At 43.5% G+C, this 27656-nt stretch overlaps 1 protein-coding gene across 1 annotated transcript; it reads right to left on the bottom strand.

Annotated features, from left to right (window-relative positions):
• Positions 1 to 238: 238 nt before the first annotated feature.
• On the bottom strand, positions 239 to 23611 carry LOC144612124 (histone-lysine N-methyltransferase PRDM9-like). Its single transcript, XM_078431683.1, has 8 exons — positions 23590 to 23611; positions 21591 to 21713; positions 19789 to 19859; positions 19285 to 19378; positions 14260 to 14531; positions 13417 to 13484; positions 4777 to 4967; positions 239 to 1335 (listed from the first exon to the last, which is right to left on the bottom strand). Exons 1-8 carry the CDS (start codon positions 23609 to 23611, stop codon positions 239 to 241), a joined length of 1938 nt encoding a protein of 645 aa, XP_078287809.1.
• Positions 23612 to 27656: the final 4045 nt, after the last annotated feature.

Raw genomic sequence — 27656 nt, 5'->3', positions numbered from 1 at the left:
ACCCCAGACTTCTCCACACAAAGTATCACCATAAAGAGGGAAATACAGCAAGTGCCAATATTGATACTGACTGGAAACATAAATAATTACTCAACGTGATTCAAAAGGAGATAATTGAAATAATATAAAATAAAATAATATAAAGGAAATTATAGCACTGACAATTGGTGAACTTTTACTGTTCTACACAGGCTCTCAGGTGAACAGTGAAAGCTGCTGTGTCCTTAAAAACATTCCCTCACACGGGGCAGGTTTCACGGCAGGTGTGAGCTTTCTGTTGAGAGAGATAAAAAAAGCTCTTCCCACAGACAGAACATGTGTATGGCCTCTCTCCGGTGCGGGTCCCCTGGTGTCGGTGGAGGTGCCCTGTCCGTGCAAAACCCTTCCCACAGACAGAACATGTGTATGGCCTCTCTCCGGTGTGGGTCCGCTGGTGTTGGTGGAGGTCCCCTGCCTGTGCAAAGCCCTTCCCACAGACAGAACATATGTACGGCCTCTCTACGGTGTGGGTCCGCTGGTGTTGGTGGAGGTTCTCTGCCTGTGCAAAGCCCTTCCCACAGACAGAACATGTGTGTGGCCTCTCTCCGTTGTGGGTCCCCTGGTGTAGGTGAAGGTTCCCTGCCTGTGCAAAGCCCTTCCCACAGACAGAACATGTGTATGGCCTCTCTCCGGTGTGGGTCCGCTGGTGTCGGTGGAGGTCCCCTGCCTGTGCAAAGCCCTTCCCACAGACAGAACATGTGTACGGCCTCTCTCCGGTGTGGGTCCGCTGGTGTAGGTGGAGAGTCCCTGCCTGTGCAAAGCCCTTCCCACAGACAGAACATGTGTACAGCCTCTCTCCGGTGTGGGTCCGCTGGTGTCGGTGGAGGTCCCCTGCCTGTGCAAAGCCCTTCCCACAGACAGAACATGTGTACGGCCTCTCTCCGGTGTGGGTCCGCTGGTGTCGGTGGAGAGTCCCTGAGTGTGCAAAGCCCTTCCCACAGACAGAACATGTGTACAGCCTCTCTCCGGTGTGGGTCCGCTGGTGTTCGTGGAGGCTCCCTGCCCGCGTGAAACACTTCCCACATTCTGCACATTCATGCCGTCTCTCCGTTATTCGTCCTGGAATATCACCTGACTTCCCTATTGCCCTCCTTCTGTCAGATGGTGTGAACGGACTCTGCTCACGTTTACTTTGTGGATCTGTGTCAACTCTGGGGGAGGAAGGTTGACCAGCTGGTGTTGGTCTGGAGGCTTCAGGATGCCTTCTTAAGTGCCTTGTAAGGTACTCCACCGTGGTGAATGCTACAGTGCAGTGAGGGCAGGGATGACAGTCTCCTTGGGTCACGCCGTCTACCGCTGGAGAAGGAAACAGAAATGATCATTTTCAGCAAAAAATCCACGCTCTGATTTGGAAGACAGATTAGTAAATGCTTCAGTGTTAATGGAGCTGCTCGGAGATGTTAATTGAAATAATTTACAGGCGTGACTAGTGAAAGATTGTGGGGAGGAGGGAGTTATCAATCACCAGATGATTCTGACAAAGACTCGAGGGGGATGGATTCTGTCTTTAATATCCCCAAGGAACAAGGTACACGTCAGTAAGTTTTTAAGAATTCTTCTAACCCTGTGTGATAACTGGCTTGTTAAAATGGGCAAGTGAAAAGCAAAGTGCAGATGTCAAATAACATCATGAGCTGGGAGTTGCTGAGGACGACAGCAGGGCAAAGGGGCTGACTGCATCTTTGTAAATGCTCAGTGATTCAGCGTGAGTTGCTACAAGGATGTTTTGAATAAAATCAGTGCATCCACAAAGTTTTTGTGCTTCTGACACCTGCGACATCATTCAGCACAATTCTCTGCACTTCACTATTCTGCAAATTTCTCATCCTTACTACGACTGCTGCTTTGTTTTTGATCATAGTTTCTGACGTGCCACTTTAAACACCCGTAATTATTTTACAGTAAATTAGTTAAAGTTTGATTATGTTGAACAATCCCTGTTCCAGGCGTACACTGGCCCTATCCCTGACCTCTATCTCCGTCACATTGACAAGTGCATCGGTACTACCTCCTGCACCCATCCTGAACTCATGGACTTCATTAACTTCACCACCAATTTCCATCCTGCACTCAAATTCACTTGGACCATCTTTGACACCACCCTCGCCTTTCTTGATCTCAGTCTCCATCACAGGCTGACATCTATTACAAACCCACTGACAGTCCACAACTACCTTGTCTACACTTCTTCCCACCCTGCTTCCTGCAAAGACTCTATCCCCTACTCCTAATTCCTCCGTCTACGCAACATCAAGATGAGGGGTTCCCTACCAGGACATCTGACGTCCTCATTCTTTAGGGAATGGAGGTTCCCCTCTCCCATCAGAGATGAGGCCTCACTCCTGTTTCCTCGGTACCCCACAGCTCTGCCTTCCCCCCCTCCCTATTCGTAACTGAGACAGAGTCCCGCTAGTCCTTACCTTTCACCCCCATCAGCCCTCACATACAACACATAATCCTCCGACATTTTCGCCACCTCCAACGATATCCCACCACTAGTCACGTCTTCCCATCTCCACCCCTTTCCGCCTTCCACAGAAACCGTTCCCTCCGCAACTCCCTGGTTAATTGGGCCCTTCCCACCCAAACCACCCCCTCCCCAGGTACCTTCCCCTGCAGGAGATGCAACATCTGCCCCAATACCTCCTCCTTCAAATCTGTCCAGGCACCCCAACAGTCCTTTCAGGTTGGGCAGAGGTTCACTTGCACCTCCTCCAACCTCATCTACTGTGTTCAAGATGTGGACTCTTATACATCGGCAAGACCAAACATAGACGGATTATGGCGATCGTTTTGCTGAACACCTTCACGCAGTCCACCTGAACCTACCTGATCTCCTGGTTGCTAAACACTTTAATTCTCCTACCCATTCCCACACTGACCTTTCTGTCCTAGGTCTCCGCCATTGTCAGAGTGAGGTTAAACGCAAATTGGAGGAACAGCATCTCATATTTTGCTTGGGCAGCTTGCAGCCCAGTGGTATGAATATAGATTTCTCTAACTTCAAGCCACAGAATTCTCTGCCACAGAAGGTAGTTGAGGCCAGTTCATTGGCTATATTTAAGAGGGAGTTAGATGTGGCCCTTTTTGCTAAAGGGATCAGGGGGTATGGAGAGAAGGCAGGTACAGGCTACTGAGCTGAATGATCAGCCATGATCATATTGAATGGCGGTGCAGGCTCGAAGGGCCGAATGGCCTACTCCTGCACCTATTTTTTATGTTTCTATGTTTCTAACCCCGGCATTCCCTTTCTCTCTATCCCTCCCCCACCCATGTCGCACCAGCTTCTTATTTTCACATAAACAAACAGATAACAAAGGCCTGTTTCCCTTATTCACAAAATGCTGAAGTAACTCAGCAGGTCAGGCAGCATCTCAGGAGAGAAGGAATGGGTGACGTTTCGGGTCGAGACCCTTCTTCAGACTGATGTCAAGGAAGGATATAAGTGGAGACAGGAAGATAGAGGAAGAACTGGGAAGGGGAAGAGAGGGACAGAGGAACTATCTAAAGTTGAGGTCAATGTTCATACCACTGGGCTGCAAGTTGCCCAAGCCAAATATGAGGTGCTGTTCCTCTAATTTCCGGTGGGCCTCACAATGGCACTGGAGGAGGCCCATGACAGAAAGTTCATACTGGAAGTGGGAGGGGAAGTTGAAGTGCTCAGCCACCGGGAGATCAGGTTGGTTAAGGCGGACTGAGTGAAGGTGTTGAGCGAAACGATCGCCGAGCCTGCGTTTGGTTTCGCCGATGTAAAGAAATTGACATTTGGAGCAGCGGATGCAACGGATGAGGTTGGAGGAGGTGCAGGTGAACCTCTGTCTCACCTGGAAAGACTGTTTCTGTCCTTGGATGTAGTTGAGGGGGGAGGTAAAGGGACAGGTGTTGCATCTCGTGCGGTTGCAGGGGAAAGTGCACGGGGTTCGGGTGGTTTGGGTAGGAAGGGACGAGTGGACCAGGGAGTTACGGAGGGAACGGTCTCTGCGGAACGCAGAGAGGGGAGGGGATGGGAAGATGTGGCCAGTGGTGGGGTCCCGTTGTAGGTGACGGAAATGTTGGAGGATGATTTGTTGGATACTCTGGCTGATGGGGTGGAAGGTGAGAACGAGGGGGATTCTGTCCTTGTTGCGAATGGGGTGAGGGGGAGCAAGAGCGGAGCTGCGGGATACAGAAGAGGCCCTAGAGAGTGCCTCATCTATAATGGAAGAGGGGAAGCCCCGTTTCCTGAAGAATGAGGACATCTCCGATGCCCTAGTATGAAACACCTCATCCCGGGCGCAGATGCGGCGTAGACGGAGGAATTGGGAGTAGGGGATAGACTTTTTGCAAGAGACAAGGTGGGATGAAGTGTAGTCCAGATAGCTGTGCAAGTCAGTGGGTTTATAGTAGATGTCAGTCAGTAGTCTTCCTCTTGTGATGGAGATGGTGAGGTCCAGAAACGGTAGGGAGATGTCGGAGATAGTCCAGAAATGGTAGGTTTCGTTTATTATTTTTACTTGTTTGCATATCTTTCATTCATTGTTCTTTATCTCTCTACATCGTTGTTTAATATCTCTTGTTTCCCTCTTCCCTAACTAGTCGGAAGTGTCTCGACCCAAAACATCACCCATCCCTTCTCTCACGAGATGTTGCCTGTCCCCCTGAGTAAATCCAGCATTTTATGTCTATCTGCAGCATCTGCAGTTCCTTCCCACACAATTAAAGTTGCCTGCAGTTCCCCGATTTGTGCAGAATCCTCACGTTTTGGGTCTTGGTTTGACATCCACATTGTGGTCCATGTGATTCCCAGCTCCTTGGCATAGTCATCACCGTACCAGACCAGCAACTCGCAGTGAGGAGGAACCGGCTTGCAGGTCCTGTAGTAAATGTTGCCCTGGTGCTGGAAGGCAACAAGGTTCTGGTCCCCCTCCTTTCTGGCACAGTTCACAAATCTGCAACACAACAAGCACAGATAGAAGGTACAACAGTCACTTAAAATTATAAGTGAACACAGAACGTAAAGTATATCAGCAAAGTCTGTTGAATGGGAGATGTCCCCAGCCATGGTCCAAATTCAACCTGAAATATTGTACACCCTTTGTCAGCACACTGCTGAAGGAAACTTGAACTTTGTTTCTCTTCCCACAGAAGCGGCCTGACCAATGCAGTATTTCCAGTCTTTTCTGTTTTTATGTCTACCTGGTATTACTGTTGTTGGTATTGTATTGATTACTTTCTATTTATCTGCATGTTATTGTGTTAACAGACTTGTTAAGCTGCAGGAAGTTAGAATTTCATTGTGGAACAATTAAACACTGTTGACCCTGGCTGTGTTATTTACAGGGAGGCAAAGACAGAGCAGCTGTGATGCAGCGTGGCGTGAATTGAGTTATTCTTCTCTTGGAATATTGGCTTCACGGAGATACCCCAGATTTTAACATCAAGACCTGATTTTAAACTGTGGCATCAGTCTCCCAGTCACAGATCAAGACATGACAGGCTGAATATTTGATGCAAAGTTTTGCAGCATCAGGTGACATTCCAAGAGCATGAGGCTTGAGATAGGAGTTGTGGGTCATGGAGTGATCCAAGGAGAAAGGCTGGTTTAGGCAAGGAAAGCATCGCCCATACAGAATGCTGATTCTTTCTGGATTAATGAGTAAAATGGACCATTTCCCTTCCCCAAGTCATGTATTTCCCATTCATCCCCTCTTTTAAACTAAATAGTGGGGGGAGGGGGATGTCAAATGGGATAAACAAAGATGGAGTTGAAGGGAAAGAGAGTATAGGAAAAGTTATGACCCCAGAATTAACGGGACAGAAAGCTCACGAAAGGATAGGAGAGAATGGCCAAGTGTAATAGGAATCGATGTGAAAGGTGAGATGAGTAATAGAAACATAGAAAATAGGTGCAGGAGTAGGCCATTCGGCCCTTCGAGCCTGCACCGCCATTCAATATGATCATGGCTGATCATCCAGCTCAGTAGCCTGTACCTGCCTTCTCTCCATACCCCCTGATCCCTTTAGCAAAAAGGGCCACATCTAACTCCCTCTTAAATATAGCCAATTAACTGGCCTCAACTACCTTCTGTGGCAGAGAATTCCACAGACTCACCACTCTCTGTGTGAAGAAATGTTTTCTCATCTCGGTCCTAAAAGACTTCCCCCTTATCCTTAAGCTGTGACCCCTGGTTCTGGACTCCCCCAACATCGGGAACAATCTTCCCGCATCTAGCCTCTCCAACTCCTTAAGAATTTTATATGTTTCTATAAGATCCCCCCTCAGTCTTCTAAATTCCAGCGAGTACAAGCCCAGTCTATCCAGTCTTTCCTCATATGCAAGTCCCGCCATCCCAGGGATTAATCTGGTGAACCTTCTCTGTACTCCCTCTAAGGCAAGAACGTCTTTCCTCAGGTTAGGAGACCAAAACTGCACACAATACTCCAGGTGCGGTCTCACCAAGGCCCTGTACAACTGCAGCAGAACCTCCCTGCTCCTAAACTCAAATCCTCTTGCGATGAATGCCAACATACCATTCGCTTTCTTCACTGCCTGCTGCACCTGCATGCTTGCTTTCAATGACTGGTGCACCATGACACCCAGGTCACGTTGCATCTCCCCTTCTCCCAATTGGTCACCATTCAGGTAATACTCTGCTTTCCTGTTCTTGCTGCCAAAGTGGATAACCTCACATTTATCCACATTATATTGCATCTGCCATGCATTTGCCCACTCGCCTAATCTATCCAAGTCACTCTGCAGCCTCCTAGCATCCTCCTCGCAGCTAACACTGCCACCCAGCTTCGTGTCATCCGCAATTTTAGAGATGTTGCATTCAATTCCCTCGTCCAAATCATTAATATATATTGTAAATAACTGGGGTCCCAGCACTGAGCCTTGCGGTACCCCACTAGTCACTGCCTGCCATTCCGAAAAGGACCCGTTTATTCCTACTCTTTGCTTCCTGTCCGCCAACCAATTTTCTATCCACCTCAAAACTGAACCCTCAATACCGTGTGCTTTAAGTTTGTACACCAATCTCCTATGTGGGACCTTGTCGAAGGCCTTCTGAAAGTCCAGATATAACACATCGACTGGTTCTCCCTTATCCACTCTACTAGTTACATCCTCGAAAAATTCTATAAGATTCGTCAGACATGATTTGCCTTTGGTAAATCCATGCTGACTTTGTCCGATGATTTCACCACTTTCCAAATGTGATGCTATTGTTAAATCAAATTCTTTACCTTCAGTCTGAATAATCACACGTGATACTGGATTAGCACATCAGATTTATTCCACCATGGGGTTCTTCCCGAGAAGATCTCCAGACACAACACTAGTGTCTGAAGAGACCTCAACTCAGGGGAGGGGAAGAACAACTTCTCCACCATTGTTTACTTCGCAGTCAGACAGTGTGGGAGAGGACAATAGCCCATCTCTTCTGTACACTCCTTATCACTCGTAAAGGGACAAACACATTCTGTTCCCAAGGATAACGTTTCTGCCACAAGCATCCATCTTACTGCTTTCCTCTAAAATAAGCATCCATTTTATATTAGCTAAAACAACAAAAGAAACCATCTTTACTACAACAAAATATAATATCTCTAATTGACTATACCAGCTAATAGCATAGATTCTCACTATCACATCTTTAATAACTGACTAGCATTTTCCCCACTACCGATGTTAGGCTAACTGGTCTATAATTCCCCGTTTTCTCTCTCCCTCCCTTTTTAAAATGTGGGGTTACATTAGCTACCCTCCAGTCCTCAGGAACTACTCCAGAATCTAAAGAGTTTTGAAAAATTATCACTAATGCATCCACTATTTCTGAGGCTACTTCCTTAAGCACTCTGGGATGCACCCTATCTGGCCCTGGGGATTTATCTGCCTTTAATCCATTTAATTTACCTAACACCACTTCCCGACTAACCTGGATTTCCCTCAGTTCCTCCATCTCATTAGACCACCGGTCCCCCGCTATTTCCGGCAGACGGTTTATGTCTTCCTTAGTTAAGACAGAACCAAAGTATTTGTTCAATTGGTCTGCCATCTCCTTGTTCCCTATGATCAATTCACCTGTTTCCGACTTCAAGGGACCTACATTTGCCTTAACTAATCTTTTTCTCTTGACATATCTATAAAAGCTTTTGCATTCTGTTTTTATGTTCCTTGCCAGTTTTCCCTCATAGTCTATTTTCCCTTTCCTAATTAAGCCCTTTGTCCTCCTCTGCTGGACTCTGAATTTCTCCCAGTCCTCTGGTATGCTACTTTTTCTGGCTAATCTGTATGCTTCATCTTTTGTTTTAATTCTATCCTTGATTTCCCTTGTTCGCCACGGATGCACTACCTTTCCTGGTTTGTTCTTTTGCCAAACTGGGATGAACACTTGTTGTAGTTCATCCATGCGACCTTTAAATGCCTTCCATTGCATATCCACCGTCAACCCTTTCAGCATCAATCGCCAGTCTATCTTGGACAATTCACGCCTCATACCCTCAAAGTTACCTTTCTTTAAGTTCAGAACACTTGTTTCTGAATCAACTTTGTCACTCTCCATCCAAATGAAGAACTCTACCATATTATGATCACTCTTGCCCAAGGGGCCTCGCACAACAAGACTGCTAACTAACCCTTCCTCATTACTCAATACCCAGTCTAGAATGGCCTGTTCTCTCGTTGGTTCCTCGACATGTTGGTTTAGAAAACCATCTCTCAAACATTCCAAGAAATCCTCTTCCTCAGCACCCCTGCCAGTTTGGTTCACCCAATCTATATGTAGATTGAAGTCACCCATTATAACTGCTGCACCTTTAGTGCATGCATTTCTAATTTCCTGCTTGATGCCATCCCCAACCTCACTACTGCTGTTAGGTGGCCTGTACACAACTCCCACTAGCGTTTTCTGCCCCTTAGTGTTTCGTAGCTCTACCCATATCGATTCCATTTCCTCCAAGCTAATGTCCTTCCTTTCCACTGCTTTAATCTCCTCTCTAACCAGTAACGTTACCCCACCTCCTTTTCCTTTCTGTCTATCCCGCCTGAATATAGAATATCCCTGGATGTTGAGCTCACAGCCTTGGTCACCCTGGAGCCATGTCTCCGTAATCCCAACTATATCATAATCATTAACAACTATCTCCACATTTAATTCATCCACCTTATTCCGTATACTCCTTGCATTGAGACACAAAGCCTTCAGGCTTGTTTTTACAACTCTCTTACCCCTTATACAATTATGTTGAAAAGTGGCCCTTTTTGATTTTTGCCCTGGATTTGTCTGCCTACCACTTTTACTTTTCACCTTGCTACCTGTTGCTTCTACCCTCATTTTACACCCCTCTGTCTCTCTGCTCCTGCGCCCATCCCCCTGCCACATTAGTTTAAATCCTCCCCGACAGCACTAGCAAACACTCCCCCTAGGACATTGGTTCCATTCCAGCTCAGGTGCAGACCGTCCTGTTTATACTGGTCCCACCTCTCCCAGAACTGGTTCCAATGTCCTAAAAATTTGAATCCCTCCCCCTTGCACCATTTTTCAAGCCACGTATTCATCTGAATGGATTAAAAGTGTTATATATGAATGTGCAAAGTATAAGAAGTAAAGAGGATGAGCTTGAGGCTCAGTTAGAGATTGGTAGATATGACATTGTGGGGATTACAGAGACATGGCTGCAGTAGGATCACGACTGGGAACTGAATATTCAGGGTTATAAGTCCTATAGAAAGGACAGGCATGTGGGCAGAGGAGGTGGGGTAGCTCTGTTGGGAAGGGATGAAATTCAGTCCTTTGTGAGAGGTGACATAGGGTCTGACGATATAGAGTCACTGTGGATAGAGTTGAGGAATTGTAAAGGTAAGAAGACACTAATGGGAGTTATCTACAGACCCCCAAACAGTAGCGTAGATATAGGGTTTAAGTTGCAGCAGGAGTTAAAACTGGCATGTAACAAAGGTTTGTGGTTATGGGAGATTTCAATATGCAGGCAGACAATAGGTGCAGGATGAGGCCATTCGGTCCTTCGAGCCAGCACCACCATTCAATGTGATCATGGCTGATCATTCTCAATCAGTACCCCGTTCCTGCCTTCTCCCCATACCCCCTGACTCCGCTATCGTTAAGAACTCTATCCAGCTCTCTCTTGAATACAATCAGAGCATTGGCCTCCACTGCCTTCTGAGGCAGAGAATTCCACAGATTTACAACTCTCTGACTGAAAATGTTTTTCCTCATCTCAGTTCTAAATGGTCTACCCCTTATTCTTAAACTGTGGCCCCTTGTTCTGGACTCCACCAACATTGGGAACATATTTCCTGCCTCTAATGTGTCCAACCCCTTAATAATCTTATACGTTTCGATAAGACCTCCTCTCATCCTTCTAAATTCCAGTGTATACAAGCCTAGTCGATCCAGTCTTTCAACATACGACAGTCCCACCATTCTGGGAATTAACCTAGTAAATCTACGCTGCACTCCCTCAATAGCAAGAATATCCTTCCTCAAATTTGGAGACCAAAACTGCACACAGTACTCCAGGTGCGGTCTCACTAGGGCCCTGTACAACTGCAGAAGGACCTCTTTGCTCCTATACTCAACTCCTCTTGTTATGAAGGCCAACATTCCATTGGCTTTCTTCACTGCCTGCTGTACCTGCATGCTTCCTTTCAGTGACTGATGCACTAGGACACCAGATCTCGTTGTACGTCCCCTTTTCCTAACTTGACACCATTCAGATAATACTCTGCCCTCCTATTCTTACCAACAACGTGGATAACCTCACACTTATCCACATTAAACTACATCTGCCATGCATCCGCCCACTCACACAACCTGTCCAAGTCATCCTGAAACCTCATAGCATCTTCCTCACAGTTTACAGTGAGACAGGGAAAATCAGGTTGGTTCTGGACCCCAAGAAAGGGAGTTTGCAGTGTGCCTTCGAGATGGATTCTTCGAGCAGTTTGTTCTCCAGCCTACCAGAGAGATGGCAATTCTGGATTCAGTGTTGTCCAACAAACCAGATTTAATAAGGGAACTTGAGGAACAGCTTGGAGGTAGTGACCATAATATTGAATAGTTTTAATCTGCAATTTGAGAGGGAGAAGGTTAAATCAGAAATGTCAGTGTTGCAGTTGAACAAAGGGGACTATGAAGGCATGATAGAGGAGCTGGCCAAGGTCGACTGGAAAAGGATCCTAGCAGGAATGTCGGTGGAACAGCAATGGCAGGAATTTCTGGGCATAATCCAGAAGATGCAGGATCATTTATTTCCAAAGAGGAAGAAAGATTCTAAGGGGAGTAAGCCAGAGGATTGGGGAACTTTCAAAGGACAACAGAAGGTAACAAAAAGGGCAATACGGGCTGAAAAGATGAAGTACGAGGGGAAGCTGGCCAGGAATATAAAGAAGGACAGTAAAAGCTTCTTTCAGTATGTTAAGAGAAAGAGATTAGTTGGGACAAATGTGGGTCTGTTGAAGGCAGAAACAGGTGAAATTATTGTGGGTAACAAGGAAATGGTGGAAGAGTTGAACAGGTACTTCGGATATGTCTTCACTAAGGAAGACACAAACAATCTCCCACATGTACTAGAGGACAGAGGATCTAGGGAGACAGGGGAACTGAAAGAAATTTGCATTAGGCGAGAAATAGTATTGCGTAGACTGATGGGACTGAAGGTTGATAAATCCCCAGGGCATGATGGTCTGCATCCCAGGGTATTCAAGGAGGTGGCTCGAGAAATCGTGGACGTATTGGTGATCATTTTCCAATGTTCAATAGATTCACGATCAGTTCCTGTGGATTGGAGGGTCGCAAATGTTATCCCACTTTTCAAGAAAGGAGCGGGAGAGAAAACGGGGAATTATAGACCAGTTAGCCTGACATCGGTGGTGGGGAAAATGCTTGAGTCAATTATTAAAGAGGCAATAACGGCACATATGACAAAAACGGCAGTAAAAGGATAAGTCCAAGTCAGCATGGATTTATGAAGGGGAAATCTTGCTTGACTAATCTTCTGGAATTCTTTGATGTGACAAGTAAAATGGATGAAGGAGAGCCAATGGATGTAGTGTATGTAGACTTTCAGAAAGCTTTTGATAAGGGCCCACACGGGAGGTTGGTGAGCAAAATTAGAGCATATGGTATTGGGGGTAGGGTACTGACATGGATAGAGAATTGGAAGGCAGACAGGAAGCAAAGAGTAGGAATAAACGGGTTATTTTTGGAATGGCATGCAGTTGCGAGTGGAGTGCCGCAAGGCTCAGTGTTGGGGCCGCAACTATTCACCATATAAATTAATGGTTTGGATGATGGAATTAACACTAGCAAGTTTACAGATGACACAAAGCATGAGGTTATCCACTTTGGTGGCAAAAACAAGGAGGCAGATTATTATCTCAATGGTGTCAGATTAGGTAAAGGGGAAGTGCAGCGAGACCTGGGTGTCTTTGTACACCAGGCACTGAAAGTAAGTGTGCAGGTACAGTAAGCGGTGAAGAAAGCCAATGGCATGTTGGTCTTCATAACGAGAAGATTTAAGTATAGGAGCAAAGAGGTCCTTCTGCAGTTGTATACGGCCCTGGTAAAACCACATCTGGAGTATTGTGTGCAGTTTTGGTCTCCTAATTTGAGGAAGGACGTCCTTGCTATTGAGGCAGCGCAGCGTAGATTCACCAGGTTAATCCCTGGGATGGCGGGATTGTCATATGAGGAAAAATTGGACCTGTATTCACTGGAGTTTAGAAAGATGAGAGGGGATCTTATAGAGACGTATAAAATTATAAAAGGACTGTACAAGTTAGATACAGGAAAAATGTTCCCAATGTTGGGGGTGTCCAGAACCAGGGACTACAATCTAAGAATAAAGGAGAGGCCATTTAAAACTGAGGTGAGAAGAAGCATTTTCACCCTGAGAGTTGTGAATTTGTGGAATTCTCCGATACAGAAGGCAGTGGAGGCCAATTCACTGGATGAATTTAAAAGAGTCAGATAGAGTTCTTGGGGCTAGTGGAATCAAGGGATATGGGGAGAAGGCAGGCATAGGTTACTGATTGTGGATGATCAGCCATGATCACAGTGCATGGCGGTGCCTGCTCAAAGGGCCAAATGGCCTCCCCTGCACCTATTTTCTATGTTTCTTTCCCCTCACTTGCCCACCTTTGTCCCACCCCACCTCTCTTTTCCAGCTTTATTCCCTTGTACTCCATCAGTCTGAAAAAGGTCCCACCCGAAACGTTGTCTGTCGATTCCCTGCACAAATGCTGCCTGACCCACTGAGTTCCTCTCACACTTTGCTTTTACTCCAAGATTTCAGCATCTGCAGTCTCTTGTGTCTCATTTCTTAAATAACCCAGTTATTGCTTATTATTATGATAAGCATTAGTCTTTCCCTTACCTCATCCAGTTCGATTTAGATTCATCCTGTGCATCAATGTATTCAGTGTCATTGTTTGCCTTACTGATCTATAAAAAAGATATTTGGTTTAAAAAAAACCCACATTGATAAAGAAAACAAACGTGAAGCTTACAGTTCCCAGTTCCCTTCAACTAACAACCATTTCACCTATTTTACTTGATTACACTTTTATATCAGAGCACTCGAAAATTCCTGCGAATTAAATCACATGGCAAAGAAACTCCAAGAATATAATAAACATTTTGCAATTTCAAGGAGCTTTGTCGGGTTGTAATAGGTTTTAAAATTTTGGTAATATCACTGTGCTAATGATTTCTGATTAGTCAGAAACGTTCAATGTATTCTCAAACAAGGAGGTCGGACATCAGGGTGAAAGAGGGGCAGCAGAACAGGAAGGAGATGGGGCACTGAGTCAGCTCAGAGATTGGGTGAGGGAGAGGGATGCCAGTCTGAGCAGTGAAGTGGGAATCACTGGAACAGAAGAGAAAGACAAAGAGCACAAACCCTTCAGTCTATATTCACATTGACAACCAAATTAAAATGGAAACATGTAATTAAGAATCTAAGTTACAGAAATTATTTTCAGTTAGCTTCAAACTGTTTCTTTATTGGTAAGAAACTTGATGACTTTGATTAGAATATAAAATAAATCAGCTACAAAAAAATTGTAATAAAAACAGAGAGTTCAGGAGATACCCAGCAAGGCAGGCAGCATTCGTGGAGGATAAAACACAGCTCACATTTCAGGATGATGATCTTTCTTCAACAAATGTTATCAAACCTGCTGAGCATTTTCCATGATGAACTATTGGAAACACTTACCGCCCATGAATAACCACTGATAGCAGCTTCTTCTTCATTTGAAACTTCTCCTTCATAGGGTCCAAAATAAATGCCCCTGGGAATAACCTTCCCTTCATTCCAGACGCCAAGACCGGCTTTACGAATTTTGGACGTGGCAATGCTGAGGCCCTCTGGTAGAGTTAAATGAGCTGTATCGGGGCGATTGCAATCAATGACAGTGTCCTTCATGAAGATTGGTTGGCCATGCACAGGGCATTCTTCAATAAAAAATGTCTCACGGGCTTCACAAACTAAAACGGAAAATATAAAATTAAGAACTGATCAGGGTGTTGGCGTTATTGAAAATGGCTGCACTTGGTACTGAAAATGCTTGTTGATCCACAAAAGATGTTACCTTATTAAAAGTATTTCAGAATATAATACGACCATGATGTAGATGTTGTGCAGAAGATCTTGGAAAAATTACTCTTTCCAAAATTACTCTTCTGAGGAAGCATTGAAAATGTGAGAGATTAATAGTGGCCGATTTGTTCTTCCCTTTGTGATGTTTGTCCCCCATGAATATCTTCGGGGTAAGATGCCGCTATTAAATTCAAAATGGCTGCCGTGTTGAACTGAATGGATATAATTGACCATGGAATATAATTTTGCATTTAGTAATAACAAGCATGATGTAATGCAGAGTATGTTTAACGGTAACAGTGCTGTAGTGCATGGAGTCAACTCCAAGAAAAGTGTTTTGAAGGATAAAAGTAAGTCTATTATGTGAACTTATGAAGCATTTGTAACAAGGCAGATGAATTAAGACCATTGACATAGGTGCAGGAGTAAGCCATTCGGCCCTTCGAGCCAGCACCACCATTCAATGTGATCATGGCTAATCATCCACAATCAGTTCCCTGTTCCTGCCTTCTCCCCATATCCCTCGATTCCACTAGCCACAAGAGTTCTATCTAACTCTCTTTTGAATGCAGCCAGTGAATTGGCCTCCACTGCCTTCTGAGGCAGAGAATTCTACAAATTCACAACTCTCTGGGTGAAAAAGTTTCTTCTCACCTCAGTTTTAAATGGCCTCCCCTTTATTCTTAGAATGTGTCCCCTGGTTCTGGACTGCCCCAACATTGGGAACATTTTTTGTGCATCTGCCTTGTCCAGTCCCTTTATAATTTTATGTCTCTATAAGATCCCCTCTCATCATTTTAAACTCCAGTGAATATAACCATAGTCTTTCCAATCTTTCCTCATGACAGTCCCTCCATCCCAGGGATTAACCTCGTGAACCTACACTGCACTGCCTAAATAGCAAGGACGTCCTACCTCAAATTAGGAGACAAAAACGGCACACAATACTCCAAATGTGGTCTCACCAGGGCCCTATACAACTGCATAAAGACCTCTTTACTCTTATACTCAAATCCTGTTGTTATGAAGGCCACAGCCTGCTGTACCTGCACGCTTACTTTCAGTGACTGGTGTACAAGGATACCAAGGTCTCGTTGCAATTCCCCTTTACCTAATCTGACTCCATTGATATAATAATCTGCTTCCTTATTTTTGCCGCCAAAATGGATAACCTCACAGTTATCTACATTATACTGCATCTGCCATGCATCTGCCCACTCACTCAACCTGTCCAATTCACCCAGCAACCTCCTAACATTATCCTCACAGTTCCCACTGCCACCCAGCTTTGTGTCATCCTCAAACGTGCTAGTGTTACTTATACTTCCATCATCCAAATCACTTATATTGTAAATAGTTGTGGCCCCAGCACTGAGCCTTACGGCACTCCACTCTCCACTGCCTGCCATTCTGAAAAGGACCCGTTTATTCCTACTCTTTGCTTCCTGTCTGCCAACCAATTCTCTATCCATGTCCATACCCTACCCCCAATGCCATGTGATTTAATTTTGCTCACCAACCTCCCGTGTGGTACCTAATCAAACAACGGCTTTCTGAAAGTCTAGAAACACTACATCCACTTGCTCTCCTTCATACATTTTACTTGTCACATCCTCAAAAAATTCCAGATGATTAGTCAAGCAGGATTTCCCCTTCATAAATCCATGCTGACTTGGACCAATCCTTTTACCACTATCCAGATGTGCCGTTATTACCTATTTAATAATTGACTCCAGCATCTTCCCCACCACCGATGTCAGGTTAACTGGTCTATAATTCCCCGTTTCCTCTCTCGCTCCTTTCTTGAAAAGTGGGATAACATTAGCTACCCTCCAATCCACAGGAACTGATCCTAAATATATTGAACATTGGAAAATAATCACTAGTGCGTCCGTGATATCTAGAGCCACCTCCTTGAGTACCCTGGGATGCAGACCATCAGGCCCTGGGGATTTATCAGCCTTCAGTCCCATCAGTCTACCCAATCCTATTTCTCGCCTAATGCAAATTTCTTTTAGTTCCTTTGACTCCCTTTATACTCTGTCCACTAGTGCATCTGGAAGATTGTTAGTGCCTTCATTAGTGAAGACAGGTCCAAAGTACCTGTTCAAATCTTCAGCCATTTCCTTGTTACCCATAATAATTTCACCCGTTTCTGCCTTCAAGGGACCCACATTTGCCTTTACTAATCTTTTTCTCTTAACATACCTAAAGAAGCTTTTACTATCCTTCTTTATATTCTTGGCCAGCTTCGCTTCCTACCTCATCTTTTCAGCCCGTATTGCCCTTTTTGCCGTCTTCTGTTGTCCTTTGAAAGTTGCCCACTCCTCTGGCTTCCCGCTACTCTTTGCTATCTTATACATCTTTTCTTTTTGTTTTATTCCATCTCTAACTTTCCTTGTCAGCTACGGTTGCCTCCTACTCCCGTTAGAATCTATCTTCGCCTTTGGAATGAAATGATCCTGCATCTTCTGGATTATGCCCAGAAATTCCTGCCATTGCTGTTCCACCGTCATTCCTGCTAGGATCCCTTTCTATTTCACCTTGGCCAGCTCTTCTCTCATGCCTTCATAGTCCCCTTTGTTCAACTGCAACACCGACACTTCTGATTTAACCTTCTCCCGCTCAAATTGCATATTAAAACTAATTATACTACAGTCACTACCTCCAAGCGGTTCCTTTACCTTGAGTTCCCTTATTAAATCTGGTTCAATGGACAACACGAAATCCAGAATTGCCTTCTCCCTGGTAGGCTCCAATACAAGCTGTTCAAAGAATCCATCTTGGAGGCAATCTACAAACTCCCTTTCTTGGGGTCCTGTATCATACTGATTTTCCCAGTCTGCCTGCATATTGAAATATCTTTAACCACCCTAGCATTACCTTTGTTACATGCCAATATTAACTCCTGATGCAACTTGCACCCTATATCCAGGCTACTGTACCTTTATTACTTGCCAATTTTAACTCCTGATGCAACTTGCACCCTATAACTATGCAAAAAGAAAAGAGATTTAATAAAGTATACAATGTAGAAAAGTAAATGCATGGTTTGTATCTAAACTGCACTTTGCCAAATGCAAGACAAGGTTGAGTTGGCCGGACTAATATAATTTTACATGAGTGCAACTGTGATGAACAGATTTGGCTCAGGGAATCATGTGGTGGAATAAGAGAGAAGGTTAATCAAAAATGTCAAAGAAAGAGAGCATTTTTAAAAAGGGAAATCAAATATTTGTGTTGTCAAATTCAATCTTCATATAGAAAGGAAAAAAATGCTGAATTTGTGGGAAAATGAATTTGAAACTGAAATGAGTCTGGAAACGTTCTATCCAAGATGAATGCTGGTAATCCCAGCAAGTCAGAGAAGAATTATGGAAATAAAAACAGTGTTAGCATCTCACATTGAAGTTCCAACAAAGGGTCTTCCTCCTCAAACATTAGTTGTGTTTCTCTTTCCACAGATGATGCTGGATATCTTGTGCAACATGACAGAATTAACTGGTAGCTTTGCAATAAAGAATCCTTTGGGACTCCTTGTTTAAATGACAGGAACGTACATTGATCTTATGAGTGATGAAGTGAAAACAGAACATAGAGAAATATATTAAGCCATTTACTGATATATTAAGGTCAGATTGCTTAGATTAGGAAATTAAATGGAAAGTTATGACAGTTGGCAAATAGACATTTTCAGACATCTTAGTGCAAGGCACCTGCAATGTTTCCAAGATTATTGCTGACAAGAAGGTAGATGGCAAAATAACTCACAAAATGACATAGATACCCACAAAATGACATAGCAGGAAAAGTTAAAAGACAAGAAGATAAAGAAAGATTAACAATTCATTGTTCTTCCCACAATGTATCACAACAGTTTGATTAATATTTTTGGTAACGTCAGTTGGTCATACTGCACATAGCCCTACATTAATAATACACAAAGCAATACTCTTACATTCACATCCTTTATGATGCCCACAGTTACCAGGAAAGTGCCTACATAAATTGGACATGAACCACACTTTCTTTAAACAGTCACTGTCAGTTTACCGGGGAATCAATGTCAGATTCCAATGTCTGACAAAATTCCAGAAGTTAACATCAAATGTTACAGAAAGTACCAGTGATTAATGTTAAAAGAAAAAAATTGTTCATGAGTGAACACAATTTTGTGCTCTTGAACCAAAGCCCGCATTGTTCCACCATTGCACTGGCTACCAATGCACCATGCCATCACTTCAATGCTCCTAATGAAATATGGTTGCTTTGAAGAAATAAATTGGTTCCTTTGGACATACACCGGTAATCGTCATTACGGAGCTCCTGTTCTTTTGTATAGATGATCCTCTCTTTATTTCATAAATTATAAATTATTTTGTCTGTCTGTTTGGTCGTTTCCTCGCTTGTAGATCCCAAAACTGAAAAAAGAAAGCTAAAAATAACCTAATTACATTGTTTCAAGTCAGGTAAGTGGTTGAACTGTAAAATATGGAAGTTAGTTACATAATATGCAACATGTTCTATGAATTGAATTGAATTGACATGGTGGTAGTCAGATGGTCATTATATCATCTCCATCATTTACTGGAATGCACAGGAGTTACTCATTTTGAGTTTTACTTTTACAAACAGAATTACCTGTTGCTCTTTTGATTCTTTTCACCAACACTGTGCCTTCCTTCGTTTCCTCAGCGGCTCCTCCCAAATCTCTTTTGCCCTCCCCTGTAATGACCTGTAAAGAGACATTTTGGTGCAACCTGTGATTCATAAGGACACAAATAGATTGGCTCTACTTCTTCTCGATTATTTCTTCCATCGCATTATTAACTTGGATACTCAAATAAGCTACTAATAAAAGCAGTAACTGCCTTGTGTGCAATATTTCAGTGAACTCTCGTCTTTCATACTCTACTCTAAAAGGAAGTTTGATATTGTCAGCAAATATGGGAAAATGTGGGAACAATTGTTCCTCTTTCAACAATAAAAACTTATTTGCGAATGTTAGCACCTGACTCCAACAGCAGTGACGAAGATTTGTCTAAAAAGCAGTCATTTCTATCTTGTAGAAAATAAAATGCCAATGTAGAGCCACTCTGTTAATTCTCACATGTCCTTTATCCTGGGAATAATTTCTGTTCTTACCTTTACGATGGGCTTTCTTTTCGTATTCTTGCCTTTTGCATTCTTAAAAGGATGCCTAAAGATTCTGACTCCTTGGGAAAAAAAGTGCCACATCAGTGCTGCTTTGGAAAAACACAGACTATATCTCAATAGTTTGGCAATTCTGGATATATCTAATGTTTTAGAGTTAAAAATGGAAGCAACATATCACAAAATTAAAAATTAGGAAAAGTAAATTTACATTTCATAAATAACACATTGGGAAAAACATTTCCAATTTAACAAGTATCCTACCACTCCAAATAATAATAATAATAATAATACATTTTATTTATATAGCGCTTTTCATATACTCAAAGACGCTTTACAGAGATTTTGAGAACATAGGGGAAATGAATAAATAGATAAATAAGTAAATAAATAAATGAACAGAGAAAGGAGACAGAAGGTGAGGGAAATGAATAACTAGATAAATAAGTAAATAAATAAATGAACAGAGAAAGGAGACAGAAGGTGAGGTGACCTTCAGTGGTTGAAGGCAGTACTGAACAGGTGAGACTTCAGCGATGTTTTGAATGTGGTGAGTGTGGGGGAGTCTCTAACGGTTTGGGGTAGTGAGTTCCATAGGGTAGGAGCAGCGATGGAGAAAGCCCTGTCCCCCCAGGATCTGAGTTTAGTCCGGATGTGGGGGGGATAGGAGATTGGCAGCGGCAGAGCGGAGGGTGCAGGTGGGAGTGTGCCTGTGGAGGAGGTCGGTCAGGTAGGATGGGGCCAGGTTATGGAGGGCTTTGTAGGTTATGAGGAGGATTTTGTACTGGATTCTCTGGGGGATGGGGAGCCAGTGGAGTTTATAAAGGACGGGGGTGATATGGTCACGGATCGAGGTGTGTGTGAGTAGACGGGCAGCGGAGTTTTGAATGTATTGAAGTTTATTGATGATTTTTGAGGGTGCGCCATAAAGGAGGCTGTTGCAGTAGTCCAGACGGGAGGTGATGAAGGCGTGGATGAGGGTTTCTGCAGCTGTGGAGGAGAGGGATGGACGGAGACGGGCAATGTTTTTGAGGTGGAAGAATGCTGTCTTTGTGATGTGTTTGATGTGTTTGTCGAAGGAGAGGGTTTGATCAAGGATGATTCCAAGATTCCGGATGTGAGGTGAGGTGGATACTGGGAGACCATCAATGTTGAGGATGAAGTTTTGGGTGGATTTGGTGAGCATTTTTGGACCAATGATGAAGATTTCAGATTTGTTGCAATTGAGTTTGAGGAAGTTTGATTGAAGCCAAGATTTTATTTCAGTAATGCAGTTTGTCAGTGTAAAGTGTGTGGTGGAGGAGATTGACTTGGTGGAGATGAGGAGCTGGATATCATCGGCGAAGCAGTGGAAGTTGAGACCATGACGGCGGATTAATTGACCAAGGGGGAACAGGTAGAGGATGAAGAGGAGGGGGCCAAGGACTGAGCCTTGGGGGACACCTTGGGGGAGGGGAGCGGTGGGGGATTTACAGTTGTTAATGGAGATGAACTGGTGTCTGTCAGAGAGGTAAGATTTGAGCCAGGATAGGGCTGTGCCGGTGATGTTAAGGGAGGTTTCAAGTCGGGTGAGGAGAATGGAGTGATTTATGGTGTCAAAGGCGGCGCTGAGGTCAAGTAGGATGAGGATGTTGAGGTTGCCAGCGTCGGAGGAGAGGAGAATGTCGTTTGTGATTTTTTGTGATAAGAATAAAATCACCCTTGCACCAGATTCCATAGGCTAATGGCCAAATTGATTAGAATCAATTATAGTTGAAAAACTGCATTTAATATTTCAAACAGATTTAAATTACGTTTTGCATTTTTTGTCAGAAGTTTAGGTGTCGAATCCTCATCCGATTCGCTAGATTCGTAGACTTGGGTTTGACGCCTTCTCCTCCGATTTGTCATGAATTCTGGCTTTGGTACATCCAATCCTGTGAAAAATAAAAATGCTCATCATCTATTATGGCCAACTTCAAGTATTTATCTTCACTGAACTTAACAGTGCAAAGTGATATAATGATAACATTGCAAAGTGATATTTCGACAGATATTTATCTGTCGAAATATCACTTTGCAATGTTATCATTATTTCCTCCAGAGTATTCATGCTATTATTCAATTGTCACGTCTATTTGACAAAGACAGCAAACAACCTTACAATTATTTTTCAGTTAAAGAAAAATCAACCAGCATGAAGAGTATGACGGATGAGAATGTGTATATTTCCAGGTCAGAAATCGCAATGACCACTCGTCCCTGTGGTAAGTGAAATCAATCAGAATTCTTCTTTCCATTCCTCCAGGTTTAAAGTAATGGCTTATTCTAGCTGCCTGAACTCACAGTGACACTATGTGCCATGGTTGAGTACATGGATTGAATAATGAACAACTAGGGCAACCCACCTCTTCATTAATGGGAACATTGACCTTTGTCCAATTTCTGATTTCAGGACTGTGACAAGTTGCAACATCAAAAAGCATAACTGTGCCCCAATGTCTATGGGGTTGTGCTATCCATGGTCACCATCTTCTGAATGACATAAAGCTTTGGTATTGATTGTAAAGTTAGTTCAATTTGAAATCACTGATGGAATTTTTGAATGTTGGTAAGGAACCTCTCCTGGAGGAAATAGTCATTAAAAGCAAAACTGTACATATCCTGCTGCCAATAATCTGGGACTAATCACAAGTCTGCTGGGTGTACTCATTTCATCAAAAGTTATAAGACAAATCTTACGGTTTGACACACGTAACCTGCCTGATATATTATTATTAACTCCTGCCTGATATATTAATGCCTTGCAAAGTCAATAAATTTGCAAGGCATTAATATATCAGGCAGGAGTTTCTCCCTTGGGACTTTTCAAATTTTCCAATGACCAGTGGGCACAGCGGTTAAGTTGCTGCCTTACAGCGAATGCAGCACCGGAGACTCGGGTTCGATCCCGACTACAGGTGGTGTCTGTACGGAATTTGTACGTTCTCCCCGTGACCTGCGTAGGTTTTCTCCAAGATCTTCAGTTTCCTCCCACACTCCAAAGATGTACAGGTATGTAGGTTAATTGGCTTGGTAAATGTAAAAATAAATTGTTCCTAGAAGTGTATCGGATAGTGTTAATGCGGGAATCGCTGGTCGGCGCAGACCCAGTGGGCCGAAAGGGCCTGTTTCCGCACTGTATCTCAAAAACTAACTAAAAAAGTGTGTGTGCACATACAAATGAGGGCAGGAACAGATACCGCAACATTTAATTCTAAACATTATTTTTCAGACATTTGTTTATTAATTGAAAGAATGAGGGCATCACAGGCAGAGCTGGCATTTCTTGTTCTTTCTAAAGTGCCCCTTGTGTGACATGGTGCAGAATGTGGAGGTTGTGGTGCTCCCAAGCACCCATTGCCCTCAACCTTTATGATGTAGAGGCTGCAGGTTTGGGACATGTTGTTATAGAAGTCTTACCACAAAGACTCCAGTGCATTATGGAGATAGTAAACAGTGCATTTCAGGTTGGAGAAACCAGTGTACTTAGGAATGAAGAGTGCCAGGCTTCTTGGGTGTTGTGGATGATCTCTTCCAGGGATGTTGAGATATATTTCAATGTCCACATTGATATCCCTTGTTTATTGGCAATCCCTTGGTGTAGAGGATCACTACTCCCATTCCAGCTCTGTCAGTTTTGAGAGAACTGATTCTTTAGGTCTTTGAGTAAGCTAAAGATTCTGCTGCTGGTGTCTATATGAGTGAATGGCTTATGAGGTTGGGATCATGATATTTTTGAGACTCTTTGATTTCCTGAAGAGGTCAAAAGGCCTTCCAGGTTGTCCTCCTCCATCTTGAACAGCCACATATCAAGGATTCCCACAAATTAATTATGCTGTTACATTTTCACAAAGGGCAACCATAAAGCATTTTCTGCATTCTGCAAGATCTGGAGCCTTGATGCCACTTTGTTCATCTGGGAGAAACCAATGCCTATGGTTTACGTAATCCTGTCAATTAATTTGCAGAATTTTACAAAGAGAGCAGTTGATTTATGTTTATTGTTGTCACGTGTTTGCAATACTGGGAAAAGCTTTAACTTGCATGCTATCCAATCAAATCACATAATACATCACAAGTAGAAAAGGTAGAGTGAAGGGAAAGATGGCAGACTGCAAAATATATTTCTCAGTATTGTCATGCAACAGTTCCAGAGAAAATGAACTAGGTTGGAGAAACGGGACTGTATCTAGCTTATCGAAAGACCATTCAGTAGTCTGTTAACTGTGGGGAACAGTGGCTGTTGTTTCAATGAGATTGGTCCACAAAGAATTGTTGGTAATCTTATGCCCAAGAATGCTTTGAACTTTGGCATTATTAATGATGATTGGGGCATGTATTCTATCCTGAAGTCGAGAACTAGCTTTTCATCTTGTGACATTGAAGGGGATGTTGTTAATTTGACACTAAGTTACAAGGTACTCTTACTCCTTCCTGTACTCTGTCTCCTCATTGTTCATGACCAGACAGCGGTGTCATCTGCAAACTTATAGATGCGTCATTAATGACACATTTGATTAAGCATCTACAAACTTGTGGAGCCTCTTGCAAGTAGTACCTGTCTCTGAGACATTAAGGAGAGCAGGAATTACTGTTGCACAGTGGACCAAACAGTTAGTCTCAGATTGGAGTCTGTATCTTCAATTACTCATTCCTTCACACAACAGAAATCACTGCCTGTGTTTTCCTCCAATGGGGTTTTCCAGACATATGGAAATATATTCCCATTTTCCAAGGCTCATTATGGAAATGTTTTGCAGGAGTGTGCTGTACTTGAGGGAGCAGTGACATGTTAAGAGAGGAACTTCAAGGATAAAGTGTTGGAATAACTCAGTCTCTGGCATGCACAAGTGATGACACAGGTTTGTTTGATCCCGATCCCAATTTTTCCAAATTATGTCAAGTTTATTGTTGTATGCATGTACGATGTACATACAATGAAAGGCTACTTTGCAGAAGCATAACAGGTTTAGAGACGGATATACATAAAACTAATTATGTAGAAATTCTGTAAGACTGTTGCGAGAAGACTGTGCAACTCCACAAGACATCAGTCAAATTACGTTGTAATGAAAAGTCTATGGTTGTGCAATAGGAATCACGGTTGCATTAGGATTGCACATATGGTTTCAAGAATACAGTTGTCAGAAAGTAGCAGATCCTGATCCTGGTGGTGAGACTTCAGGCTTCAGTATCTCCTACCTGATTGTAGCAGCAAGATGAGAGAACAGCCCGGATGAATGGGAACCTTGATGACCGATGCCGCCTTCTTGAGGTGGGTTCTCATGTAGATGCTATTGATGGTGGGGAGGTGTGTGCCTGTGATGGACTGGGTCGAGTCCACCACACCATGCAGCCTCTTGCATTCCTCTGCATTGGATTGCCTTAGCAGGCCATGATGCAACCAGTCAGGATACTTTCGACAGTACATCTGCACAAGTTTGTTAAGAGTTCAGCTAGAGGTTATCGTTGCAGCACCACTCAACCAATTTCCCTCTCTCTCACATCCAGTTGCAAAGGAAGGCACAGAGAACCAGGTACTGGGCCTTACTGATAATTTGGAGGGGATGATAGTGTTGAATACCAACCCGTAGTTGATGAATAGCTGCCTGACATGTATTATCGGTGGTCTACAGCAGAGTGCAGAGCTAGTGAGATGGCATCTACTTTTGACCAGCTTTGACAGTTCACAAACTGAAGTGGATCCAAGTCATAGAACATAGAAAATAGATGCAGGAGGAGGACATTTGGCCCTTCAAGCCAGCACCGCCATTCATTGTGATCATGGCTGATCATCTACAATCAGTAACCTGTGCCTGCCTTCTCCCCATATCCCTTGATTCCACTATCCCCTAGAGCTCTGTCTAACATTTGTGAGGCAAGAGTGGATTTGCACCCTAGCCAACCTCTTTAGGCACTTTATTACCGTGAATCTGAGTGCTACCAGATGGAAGTCAGTGAGGTAGATCACAGTGGCCTTCTTAAACATGGGAACGATAGATCCAATGTTGGATCAGGTGGGAACCTTGAGCACAGATGCAAGAGGTTGAGGATATTCCTGAATTCTCAAAGTAGTTACAGGTTTTTCGTACTCAGCCATGAACACTGTCTGGACTGGATGCTTGATGTGAACTCACTTTCTTGAAGGAAAATCTGCCAATGACTTCAGAGACCAAGATCACAAGGAAGAAGCCAACAGCAATTATGTTATCAAAGAACAGGAATGTTCAATATCCTCAGACATATTGTCAAAGTATACCTGTGGAGTGAAATGGTGAAAAGGAAGGATCTCACCAAGGACCTGGTCTCAGAAACCACAGATCTATTTAGTTTTCATGTGGGGAAAAAAAATTCATGTCAGCATGCATCATTAGAAAAGGGCAAAAAGGGAAAAAAAAGTGGACAAAATTTTGTACAAACCAACAGCAAGCATGGCTTCATAATTCCGCTTCACGTTCTTATAACGGAGCTTCTCCCAGTCACTTATTTCTTCAAACTCTTCCTTGGAAAAATAGCCAGCAATGTCTTTGAACTTGTCAGCATTCTGGAAAAACAAACATTGTATCTGATTCACTTTGGTGCATAATCTGTAATCATCAGATATTAATTCCAAAACAGATTTGAAAATATCATTTTAAAAATTTAATACAGGACAATTCCAGGATAAAGAATCACAACTTAAAATTAAAGGGTAAATTCTTCAGGATAGAAATGAGATATTTCTTCACTCAGAATATAGTGAGTTTTTTTCTACGGTTGAAAGAAATCAGCTGTTAATTACATTCCAGGAAGATCAACACATTATTGATTCCAAGAAGTAATAAACCATATCACAGTAAAAGAGGAAACTGCATTTATAGTGCAGGTCTGGCGTGATCTGCCTGAAAGGTCCAGACCCAAAATGTTGCCTGTCAAGATTCAAGATCGCAACTTCCAGCCAACAGACATCAGTGTCTACATTTCTGGCAATGAAGACAGTGACAATCATGGACTTCCCCCACACTGAAGTCAGGAGAAGCACACAGTGGCTCCTGCAAAAACACTATTGTAAAAAAATAAATTGCCCGAAATAATCAGCAAGCCAAGCAGCATCTGTGGAGGGAGAAACGGAGTGAATGTTTCAGGTTAATATTCTTTCCTCACGGCTGGGGAAAGTTGCCAGATGGAGTCAGACAACTAGAAGGATGAGGGAGATGGTCTGAATGGCCTTCCAGATCAATTATTAATGTCAGTGATCCACTTCAGAGCCCAGGGGGCTCATCCACTCCTCATTGACACCAATTCCTGGGGTGGTGATGGTCTGTGAAGGAGCAGCAGCATTTTCCCCTTTCCCAGGCTTCCGAGAGGACATTTATCCGGCATCTTCTGCCCACTCTCCATGTCAAAGCTCCCTGGAGTCTCACCTCTGAGCCCTGCATCCCAGACATGGTCTTGTCTCCTTCAGCAGCGTCTCCCATCCTGAGCTCAGCCACTCACTTCACACCTAACCTCGACTAAATCTCACCTCGGCAACACCCCACCTCGACTAAACCCCTCCTTCACTAAACCCCACCTCGACTAAACCCCACCTTGACTAAACCTCACCTTGACTAAACCCCACCTCGGCTAAACCTCACCTCGGCTAAACCTGACACCTCGACTAAATCCTCGCCTTGACTAAACTTTACCTCACTAAACGTCACCCCTCAACTAAACACAGCTCACTACTATATTTCACCTCACACCTAAACCCCTCACCTCCACTAAATCTCACACCTCACGACTAATCTTCTTCTCACTCTTAAACCTCGCCTCGACGAAACCTCACCTCGAATAAACCCTTGCCTCGACTAAACTTT

This window comes from Rhinoraja longicauda, chromosome 43, assembly GCF_053455715.1.
Source record: "Rhinoraja longicauda isolate Sanriku21f chromosome 43, sRhiLon1.1, whole genome shotgun sequence".
Lineage (NCBI taxonomy): Eukaryota > Metazoa > Chordata > Chondrichthyes > Rajiformes > Arhynchobatidae > Rhinoraja > Rhinoraja longicauda.
This window is presented reverse-complemented; position numbering and strand designations above follow the sequence as displayed.

Excerpts from the sequence above, each read along its gene's own strand:
- LOC144612124 (XM_078431683.1), bottom strand. The coding sequence starts at position 23,611 with ATGGAGGAGGACAACCTGGAAG. Across the intron at positions 19,379-19,788 it reads AAAGAAAGCCCATCGTAAAG|GTCATTACAGGGGAGGGCAA; the intron begins GTAAGAACAGAA and ends GTCTCTTTACAG. Across the intron at positions 14,532-19,284 it reads AAGAATCAAAAGAGCAACAG|TTTGTGAAGCCCGTGAGACA; the intron begins GTAATTCTGTTT and ends TTTCCGTTTTAG.